Source organism: Oncorhynchus tshawytscha, unplaced genomic scaffold, assembly GCF_018296145.1.
Source record: "Oncorhynchus tshawytscha isolate Ot180627B unplaced genomic scaffold, Otsh_v2.0 Un_contig_5649_pilon_pilon, whole genome shotgun sequence".
Taxonomy (NCBI): domain Eukaryota; kingdom Metazoa; phylum Chordata; class Actinopteri; order Salmoniformes; family Salmonidae; genus Oncorhynchus; species Oncorhynchus tshawytscha.
In genome coordinates, this window is record NW_024608074.1 from 851 (window position 1) to 12,500 (window position 11,650).

At 46.9% G+C, this 11,650-nt stretch overlaps 1 protein-coding gene across 1 annotated transcript in view; it reads left to right on the forward strand.

Annotated features, from left to right (window-relative positions):
- Positions 1 to 4,879: 4,879 nt before the first annotated feature.
- Positions 4,880 to 11,650, forward strand: part of LOC121843254 (lipoyl synthase, mitochondrial-like) — a 14,338-nt gene continuing 7,567 nt past the window's right edge. The window contains exons 1-4 of the mRNA XM_042312840.1: positions 4,880 to 5,118; positions 5,308 to 5,483; positions 11,125 to 11,218; positions 11,462 to 11,542. Of these exons, the coding sequence (XP_042168774.1) occupies positions 5,020 to 5,118; positions 5,308 to 5,483; positions 11,125 to 11,218; positions 11,462 to 11,542 (450 nt within the window). The 5' untranslated portion in view covers positions 4,880 to 5,019. The remainder of the gene's footprint in view (positions 5,119 to 5,307; positions 5,484 to 11,124; positions 11,219 to 11,461; positions 11,543 to 11,650) is intronic.

Sequence of the window (11,650 nt, forward strand, 5' to 3'; positions counted from 1 at the left end):
TAACCACTAGTCTACCGCGTCGCCCCTCCCCTCTAACCACTAGTCTACCCCGCCGCCCCTCCCCTCTAACCACTAGTCTACCCTGCCGCCCTCCCCTCTAACCACTAGGCTACCCTGCCGTAAACAACAGGATGGCATTAATACCTCTCACTATATAAGGAACTATTTACTCAGTTCTTTTCCCCTGCCCAGCGACAGAGGCAGCCCAGCGACAGGGCAGCCCAGCGACAGAGGCAGCCCAGCGACAGAGGCAGCCCAGCGACAGAGGCAGCCCAGCGACAGAGGCAGCCCAGCGACAGAGGCAGCCCAGCGACAGAGGCAGCCCAGCGACAGAGGCAGCCCAGCGACAGAGGCAGCCCAGCGACAGAGGCAGCCCAGCGACAGAGGCAGCCCAGCGACAGAGGCAGCCCAGCGACAGAGGCAGCCCAGCGACAGAGGCAGCCCAGCGACAGAGGCAGCCCAGCGACAGAGGCGCATCTCCCCTGCAGTTGGTCGTTTAAAAGATGTTTATATTATAGACACATTAAATAGTCTCTTCCTGAGGTTTCCCGCCACATATAGGTCCCATCTTTTAACCCGACTTACAAAGCAAGACGTTTATTTTTGCTGTAGTTTTGGTGCAACCGTGACGCTAACGAATCGTCGGGACACTCACTCGTTTCTCTAGAGGCGCTCTCTGAAACAACGATACAGCCAAGCCTCGTCATTACAACAGTTATCTGGGAGACCCCCCCATTGCCAAGTACTTCTACAAGACTCCATACCTTTTTGTGCGTCTTCCCCAACAGGCTGAGTTCCAGGTTGATGTGGTTGAACTCCCTGCGGAGAACCCCCCGGGGACCCTTGACGATGACAGTCCGTCCCTTCAGCCTCACCTCGACTGGGGGGGGGCACGGCAGAGACAACAGGGGTTAGACACACACAGAACCAGTAACTAGCTAGACAATCTTAACCACGCCACTAGAATATATGGCATTAAAACCCAACTATAGTCAGGCTAAAATGCCGGATTGATGAAGACGGGCACCAGCGAAACCTCTTGAGGATGCCAGCCAGAGACAGACTACAGTAACGTAGTGGAATGGCATTAAGTTATTGTAGTCCTTTTCTAGGGGGCTGAACCAATAACTCACGAGGCAACATCAGTAAACATTTGACTGTATAGTCTGGTTAAAAAACAATTCCTTGATTAGTCTATTGATAAGATTCCACAGTTATCAACATGTTGGATGGTTCAGTAAATGAACAACGGATTTTAAGGAGGTAGTTCAACTCACCACCGTCGGGGATATCCACAGTCTGGTTACTGAGAATGGTCTTCATTCTGGGGTTAGACAGAGAGTCACGTTAGGTGAGGTTGAGGATTACAATACATTATATTAACCAACTAACGTTACGGAGCGGACTGGGGATTTCCGGACGACTTTTAACTTTATTTAACTAACGTCAGGCAGGTAACTAGCAACATTATGAGTGTGTGTTTACACGACTGTCATATTTAGGTAACTCGTTGATAACGTCATACAATACGTAACCCGGTACATCCAGTTGACTGTCCAAATGAAACCGTAGAGTAGTAAACGTTAATAAAAAGACGCAGAAGGAAACTAGTCAACTATAACAGACAGGCATGCAACTAACCAGTCAGCAACTATAACAGACAGGCATGCAACTAACCAGTCAGCAACTATAACAGACAGGCATGCAACTAACCAGTCAGATAGCGACTATAACAGACAGGCATGCAACTAACCAGTCAGATAGCAACTATAACAGACAGGCATGCAACTAACCAGTCAGATAGCAACTAACCAGTCAGATAGCAACTATAACAGACAGGCACGCAACTAACCAGTCAGCAACTATAACAGACAGGCATGCAACTAACCAGTCAGCAACTATAACAGACAGGCACGCAACTAACCAGTCAGCAACTATAACAGACAGGCACGCAACTAACCAGTCAGCAACTATAACAGACAGGCACACAACTAACCAGTCAGATAGCAACTATAACAGACAGGCACACAACTAACCAGTCAGATAGCAACTATAACAGACAGGCATGCAACTAACCAGTCAGATAGCAACTATAACAGACAGGCACGCAACTAACCAGTCAGATAGCAACTATAACAGACAGGCATGCAACTAACCAGTCAGATAGCAACTATAACAGACAGGCACGCAACTAACCAGTCAGATAGCAACTATAACAGACAGGCATGCAACTAACCAGTCAGATAGCAACTATAACAGACAGGCATGCAACTAACCAGTCAGATAGCAACTATAACAGACAGGCATGCAACTAACCAGTCAGATAGCAACTATAACAGACAGGCACGCAACTAACCAGTCAGATAGCAACTATAACAGACAGGCATGCAACTAACCAGTCAGATAGCAACTATAACAGACAGGCATGCAACTAACCAGTCAGATAGCAACTATAACAGACAGGCATGCAACTAACCAGTCAGATAGCAACTATAACAGACAGGCATGCAACTAACCAGTCAGATAGCAACTAACCAGTCAGCAACTATAACAGACAGGCATGCAACTAACCAGTCAGATAGCAACTATAAGACAGGCATGCAACTAACCAGTCAGATAGCGACTATAACAGACAGGCATGCAACTAACCAGTCAGATAGCAACTATAACAGACAGGCATACAACTAACCAGTCAGATAGCGACTATAACAGACAGGCATACAACTAACCAGTCAGATAGCGACTATAACAGACAGGCATACAACTAACCAGTCAGATAGCGACTATAACAGACAGGCATACAACTAACCAGTCAGCAACTATAACAGACAGGCATGCAACTAACCAGTCAGCAACTATAACAGACAGGCACGCAACTAACCAGTCAGCAACTATAACAGACAGGCATGCAACTAACCAGTCAGATAGCAACTATAACAGACAGGCACGCAACTAACCAGTCAGATAGCAACTATAACAGACAGGCACGCAACTAACCAGTCAGATAGCAACTATAACAGACAGGCATGCAACTAACCAGTCAGCAACTATAACAGACAGGCACGCAACTAACCAGTCAGCAACTATAACAGACAGGCATGCAACTAACCAGTCAGCAACTATAACAGACAGGCATGCAACTAACCAGTCAGCAACTATAACAGACAGACATGCAACTAACCAGTCAGCAACTATAACAGACAGGCATGCAACTAACCAGTCAGCAACTATAACAGACAGACATGCAACTAACCAGTCAGCAACTATAACAGACAGGCACGCAACTAACCAGTCAGCAACTATAACAGACAGGCACGCAACTAACCAGTCAGATAGCAACTAACCAGTCAGCAACTATAACAGACAGGCACGCAACTAACCAGTCAGATAGCAACTAACCAGTCAGCAACTATAACAGACAGGCACGCAACTAACCAGTCAGATAGCAACTAACCAGTCAGATAGCAACTAACCAGTCAGATAGCAACTAACCAGTCAGATAGCAACTATAACAGACAGGCACGCAACTAACCAGTCAGCAACTATAACAGACAGGCATGCAACTAACCAGTCAGATAGCGACTATAACAGACAGGCACGCAACTAACCAGTCAGATAGCAACTAACCAGTCAGATAGCAACTAACCAGTCAGATAGCAACTATAACAGACAGGCACTAACCAGTCAGATAGCAACTATAACAGACAGGCACGCAACTAACCAGTTAGATAGCAACTATAACAGACAGGCATGCAACTAACCAGTCAGCAACTATAACAGACAGGCATGCAACTAACCAGTCAGCAACTATAACACTATAACAGACAGGCACGCAACTAACCAGTCAGATAGCGACTATAACAGACAGGCATGCAACTAACCAGTCAGCAACTATAACAGACAGGCATGCAACTAACCAGTCAGCAACTATAACAGACAGGCATGCAACTAACCAGTCAGCAACTATAACAGACAGGCATGCAACTAACCAGTCAGCAACTATAACAGACAGGCACGCAACTAACCAGTCAGCAACTATAACAGACAGGCATGCAACTAACCAGTCAGATAGCGACTATAACAGACAGGCACGCAACTAACCAGTCAGCAACTATAACAGACAGGCACGCAACTAACCAGTTAGATAGCAACTAACCAGTCAGATAGCGACTATAACAGACAGGCACGCAACTAACCAGTCAGATAGCAACTATAACAGACAGGCATGCAACTAACCAGTCAGATAGCGACTATAACAGACAGGCATGCAACTAACCAGTCAGATAGCGAGTCATGAACACTGTCCCTCTCCCACGGAAAACAACTTTTATAACCTACACATGTTAATTAAAACGGTCTGAAACAATGCGACCATGTACCTACAAGACAAACGTTATATGTTACACACGTTGAGCATTATTCACGTTGCCCTGGCTACTAAAAAGACGGATAGGCAGGCATGGGGGGCGACTGCGGCCTAGGATAGAGGGGTGGGTGGCAAAACAAACTATATATAGTTATATCGACTGGTTTTGGGGGTGGAAATAAATGCGAAACGTCAATATACATATAGCAAATTCGTAAAGGTGAAAAATTAGGCGTTTTAGATATCGAGGAACACAGATGGAGTTTGATTTTCAGCGATAGAAACGTTATCCACCATTTCTTACCTCGCCGGTAGTAGAGGAAAGGACGAAGGAAGGACGTCACCACGCAATTGTAGTGTTCGTACGTGCTTACGCCATCACGGCGCTACGCGTGGATCAGACGTAACTAAACAATTGATGATGATGATGATGATGGATGCAAAATACTGCGATATATTGATAAATTATACGTCTTTGGTCCCCAGAAAAAAACATAGCATTTAGAATAAATCTGGATATAAAAAGAATCGATATCAATTGATTCATTAAGTAGTGGACGAAATTATTTATTATTTTCTAAGTTTTATTTTAATACCAGGCCTAAGTACTCGATCCCAGAGAAATGCTTAATGTCAATGACAGACGCTAGCAAATGTTAGTTAAAGTCATGGCTTTGGTCAAACAAAGTTATTTTATTGCGGGTCGTTTCTCCAGCAACCACCTGTGGTTGAATCCCAAATGCAACCAACATGTAAGTACATCTACTTGACCAGACTGCTCCGATAATCACTGAAATGTCTCTCTTTGTTTTATACAATGTTTATACTAGCTAAGTATGGCTAATGCTAACATAAGTAGCTGATTAGATCCTCCTTGGCCTCGGGTTACTGATTGAGCAGAGGCATTATGTGTAGTGAGATAATATCCGGTCCGTGTGAAGGTGTACGCCGTCAGCGGACTGACCACAGCGGCCAGGTCATCCCAGACACAGAAGGACCGCAAGAAGGAGCTGTCCGATGACGGGCCCGGCCTCCAGGACTTTATATCCGGGGAGCTGTCTGAGAAGAACAACTGGGAGGAGTACAGGGGAGACCTGAAGAGACAGAAGGGAGAGAGGTGGGGGGAATAGAGGTTCCTTTATATATGATGCTTCCTAAACGGTACTCTATTCCCGATGTAGTGCACTACGTTCGACTCTGACCCCATGAGGCTCTGGTCAAGATTTTGGGAATAAGATGGAACGGGACCTATGTGTGTATCTAAACAAATTTGTCTGTACTACCTATTCCCTATATACAGGTTATTTTAATGTCACCTTTTGTTTATCTTTGTGTTTACATTGACGGCCTCCTGCGGGGACCGGGGGCTGGGATTAAAAATAAAATAGGACAAATCACACATCACAACGAGAGAGACACCACAACACTACCTATAGAGAGACCTAGGACAACATAGAGACACCTATAGAGAGACCTAGGACAACATAGAGACAACACTACCTATAGAGAGACCTAGGACAACAGAGACACCTATAGAGAGACCTAGGACAACATAGAGACAACACTACCTATAGAGAGACCTAGGACAACATAGAGACACCTATAGAGACCTAGGACAACAGAGACACCACAACACTACCTATAGAGAGACACCACAACACTACCTATAGAGAGACCTAGGACAACATAGAGACACCACAACACTACCTATAGAGAGACCTAGGACAACATAGAGACACCACAACACTACCTATAGAGAGACCTAGGACAACATAGAGACACCTATAGAGAGACCTAGGACAACATAGAGACACCACAACACTACCTACAGAGAGACCTAGGACAACAGAGACACCACAACACTACCTATAGAGAGACCTAGGACAACATAGAGACACCTATAGAGAGACCTAGGACAACAGAGACACCACAACACTACCTATAGAGAGACCTAGGACAACAGAGACACCACAACACTACCTATAGAGAGACCTAGGACAACATAGAGACACCTATAGAGAGACCTAGGACAACAGAGACACCACAACACTACCTATAGAGAGACCTAGGACAACATAGAGACACCACAACACTACCTATAGAGAGACCTAGGACAACATAGACACCACAACACTACCTATAGAGAGACCTAGGACAACATAGAGACACCTATAGAGAGACCTAGGACAACATAGACACCACAACATTACCTATAGAGAGACCTAGGACAACATAGCGTGGCAGCAACATGGTACATTATTGGGCAAAGAAGGTAGAGACAACAAGACATCACGTGAAGCAGCTACAACCGTCAGTAAGACTGTCCAGTTCGAGTGTTTGTTTGCAGCGAACTGAGAAGACGCCTAGTAATTACCTCGTTAGCTAGCAAAGTCACTCAAACTAATTGTGCTAATAAATTGTAGTTTTGTTTGTTTACTAGTCCTCCTAATAACTTAAAATGGTTCTAATCTGGTTTAGTCTGCTTGAATAAGTATCTTTAAATGTGTGACTGTCTTCATCAAGACTCATCCTGTTTGAATGAGGGTCATTATGTAACCAATCAGCTCTCTGACAGCACAGTCATTATGTAACCAATCAGCTCTCTGACAGCACAGTCATTATGTAACCAATCAGCTCTCTGACAGCACAGTCATTATGTAACCAATCAGCTCTCTGACAGCACAGTCATTATGTAACCAATCAGCTCTCTGACAGCACAGTCATTATGTAACCAATCAGCTCTCTGACAGCACAGTCATTATGTAACCAATCAGCTCTCTGACAGCACAGTCATTATGTAACCAATCAGCTCTCTGACAGCACAGTCATTATGTAACCAATCAGCTCTCTGACAGCACAGTCATTATGTAACCAATCAGCTCTCTGACAGCACAGTCATTATGTAACCAATCAGCTCTCTGACAGCACAGTCATTATGTAACCAATCAGCTCTCTGACAGCACAGTCATTATGTAACCAATCAGCTCTCTGACAGCACAGTCATTATGTAACCAATCAGCTCTCTGACAGCACAGTCATTATGTAACCAATCAGCTCTCTGACAGCACAGTCATTATGTAACCAATCAGCTCTCTGACAGCACAGTCATTATGTAACCAATCAGCTCTCTGACAGCACAGTCATTATGTAACCAATCAGCTCTCTGACAGCACAGTCATTATGTAACCAATCAGCTCTCTGACAGCACAGTCATTATGTAACCAATCAGCTCTCTGACAGCACAGTCATTATGTAACCAATCAGCTCTCTGACAGCACAGTCATTATGTAACCAATCAGCTCTCTGACAGCACAGTCATTATGTAACCAATCAGCTCTCTGACAGCACAGTCATTATGTAACCAATCAGCTCTCTGATGGCACAGTCATTATGTAACCAATCATCTGTGACTGTACTGTCTGGCCTCCTCTCTCTCCATCTGTGACTGTACTGTCTGGCCTCCTCTCTTCTGTCTGTGACTGTACTGTCTGGCCTCCTCTTTCTCCATCTGTGACTGTACTGTCTGGCCTCCTCTCTTCTGTCTGTGACTGTACTGTCTGGTCTCCTCTCTCTCCATCTGTGACTGTACTGTCTGGCCTCCTCTCTTCTGTCTGTGACTGTACTGTCTGGTCTCCTCTCTCTCCATCTGTGACTGTACTGTCTGGTCTCCTCTCTTCTGTCTGTGACTGTACTGTCTGGTCTCCTCTATCTTCTGTCTGTGACTGTACTGTCTGGTCTCCTCTCTTCTGTCTGTGACTGTACTGTCTGGTCTCCTCTCTTCTGTCTGTGACTGTACTGTCTGGTCTCCTCTCTCTCCATCTGTGACTGTACTGTCTGGCCTCCTCTCTTCTGTCTGTGACTGTACTGTCTGGTCTCCTCTCTCTCCATCTGTGACTGTACTGTCTGGTCTCCTCTCTCTCCATCTGTGACTGTACTGTCTGGCCTCCTCTCTTCTGTCTGTGACTGTACTGTCTGGTCTCCTCTCTCTCCATCTGTGACTGTACTGTCTGGTCTCCTCTCTTCTGTCTGTGACTGTACTGTCTGGTCTCCTCTATCTTCTGTCTGTGACTGTACTGTCTGGTCTCCTCTCTTCTGTCTGTGACTGTACTGTCTGGTCTCCTCTCTTCTGTCTGTGACTGTACTGTCTGGTCTCCTCTATCTTCTGTCTGTGACTGTACTGTCTGGTCTCCTCTCTTCTGTCTGTGACTGTACTGTCTGGTCTCCTCTCTCTCCATCTGTGACTGTACTGTCTGGCCTCCTCTCTTCTGTCTGTGACTGTACTGTCTGGTCTCCTCTCTCTCCATCTGTGACTGTACTGTCTGGTCTCCTCTCTTCTGTCTGTGACTGTACTGTCTGGTCTCCTCTATCTTCTGTCTGTGACTGTACTGTCTGGTCTCCTCTCTTCTGTCTGTGACTGTACTGTCTGGTCTCCTCTCTTCTGTCTGTGACTGTACTGTCTGGTCTCCTCTCTCTCCATCTGTGACTGTACTGTCTGGTCTCCTCTCTTCTGTCTGTGACTGTACTGTCTGGCCTCCTCTCTCTCCATCTGTGACTGTACTGTCTGGTCTCCTCTATCTTCTGTCTGTGACTGTACTGTCTGGTCTCCTCTCTTCTGTCTGTGACTGTACTGTCTGGTCTCCTCTCTTCTGTCTGTGACTGTACTGTCTGGTCTCCTCTCTCTCCATCTGTGACTGTACTGTCTGGTCTCCTCTCTCTTCTGTCTGTGACTGTTCTGTCTGGTCTCCTCTCTCTTCTGTCTGTGACTGTACTGTCAATACCTTGAACTCACTGACCAGCGAAGAGTCATTTCAGAGAGAGTAGATTGAACACAGGGTTGCAAAATGATCCCAACATTCCCAGGTTTCCCAGAAATCCTGGTTGGAGGACTCCAGATGTCCTGCTCATCTCTGGTTGGAGGACTCCAGATGTCCTGCTCATCTCTGGTTGGAGGACTCCAGATGTCCTGCTCATCTCTGGTTGGAGGACTCCAGATGTCCTGCTCATCTCTGGTTGGAGGACTCCAGATGTCCTGCTCATCTCTGGTTGGAGGACTCCAGATGTCCTGCTCATCTCTGGTTGGAGGACTCCAGATGTCCTGCTCATCTCTGGTTGGAGGACTCCAGATGTCCTGCTCATCTCTGGTTGGAGGACTCCAGATGTCCTGCTCATCTCTGGTTGGAGGACTCCAGATGTCCTGCTCATCTCTGGTTGGAGGACTCCAGATGACCTGCTCATCTCTGGTTGGAGGACTCCAGATGTCCTGCTCATCTCTGGTTGGAGGACTCCAGATGTCCTGCTCATCTCTGGTTGGAGGACTCCAGATGTCCTGCTCATCTCTGGTTGGAGGACTCCAGATGTCCTGCTCATCTCTGGTTGGAGGACTCCAGATGTCCTGCTCATCTCTGGTTGGAGGACTCCAGATGTCCTGCTCATCTCCTCCTGTTTCCAGGAATCTTCCAAGTGGGATTTCTATAAAACCTGGGAATTTTAGGAAAGCTTCTAGAATGTTGCAACTCTAAACTCAACTCTAAAGCCCCGCCTTCTCCCAGCTCGCTGGTTACCATAGCAGCACCCACCCGTAGCACGCGCTCCAGCAGGTATATCTCACTGGTCACCATAGCAACACCCACCCGTAGCACGCGCTCCAGCAGGTATATCTCACTGGTCACCATAGCAACACCCACCCGTAGCACGCGCTCCAGCAGGTATATCTCACTGGTCACCATAGCAACACCCACCCGTAGCACGCGCTCCAGCAGGTATATCCCACTGGTCACCATAGCAACACCCACCCGTAGCACGCGCTCCAGCAGGTATATCTCACTGGTCACCATAGCAGCACCCACCCGTAGCACGCGCTCCAGCAGGTATATCCCACTGGTCACCATAGCAGCACCCACCCATAGCACGCGCTCCAGCAGGTATATCTCACTGGTCACCATAGCAACACCCACCCGTAGCACGCGCTCCAGCAGGTATATCCCACTGGTCACCATAGCAGCACCCACCCGTAGCACGCGCTCCAGCAGGTATATCTCACTGGTCACCATAGCAACACCCACCCGTAGCACGCGCTCCAGCAGGTATATCTCACTGGTCACCATAGCAACACCCACCCGTAGCACGCGCTCCAGCAGGTATATCCCACTGGTCACCATAGCAGCACCCACCCGTAGCACGCGCTCCAGCAGGTATATCCCACTGGTCACCATAGCAGCACCCACCCGTAGCACGCGCTCCAGCAGGTATATCCCACTGGTCACTCCCCAAAGCCAATTCCTCCTTTGTTCGCCTTTCCTTCCAGTTCTCTGCTGCCACTGACTGGAACAAACTGCAAAAATCACTGAAGTTGGAGACTCATACCTCCCTCATTTAGCTTTAAGCACCAGCTGTCAGAGCAGCTCACAGATCACTGCACCTGTTCATAGCCCATCTGTAAACAGCCCATCTACCTACCTCATCCCCATATTGTTATTTATTTATCTTGATCCTTTGCACCCCAGTATCTCTACTTACACATCCATCTTCTGCACATCTACCACTCCAGTGTTTAATTGTTATATTGTAATTACTTCGCCACTATTGGCCCATTTATTGCCTTAACCTCCCTTATCTTACTACATTTGCACACACTGTATATAGACTTTTTCTATTGTGTTATTTGACTGTATGTTTGTTTATTCCATGTGAAATAAAACTCTGAGTCCGTTGAACACAGGACCGTGTCCGTCCACTGACCAATGTGACTGTTGTGATAGGCTGAGACTTCCCCCGTGGCTGAAGACAGAGATTCCTATTGGCAAGAACTACAACAAGCTGAAGAACACCCTGAGAGACCTCAACCTGCACACGGTGAGTTGGGGTGTGTGTGTGTGTGTGTGTGTGTGTGTGTCTATGTGTGGTGTGTTGTGTGTGTGTGTGTGTGTGTTTGGTGTGTGTGTGTGTTTATATGTATGTGTGTGTGTGTGTGTGTGTGTGTGTGTGTATATGTGTGTGTGTGTATATGTTTGGTGTGTTTGTGTGTGTGTGTGTGTGTGTGTGTGTGTGTGGAACCTTTTCAATTATGTTTCGTTCTCGTGTTTTCATGTTGTTTAGGTGTGTGAGGAGGCCAGGTGTCCTAACATTGGGGAGTGTTGGGGAGGAGGGGAACATGGTACGGCCACAGCCACCATCATGGTGAGTTTACTAGGAGACCAGGTGTCCTAACGTTGGGGAGTGTTGGGGAGGAGGGGAACATGGTACGGCCACAGCCACCATCATGGTGAGTTTACTAGGCCAGGTGTC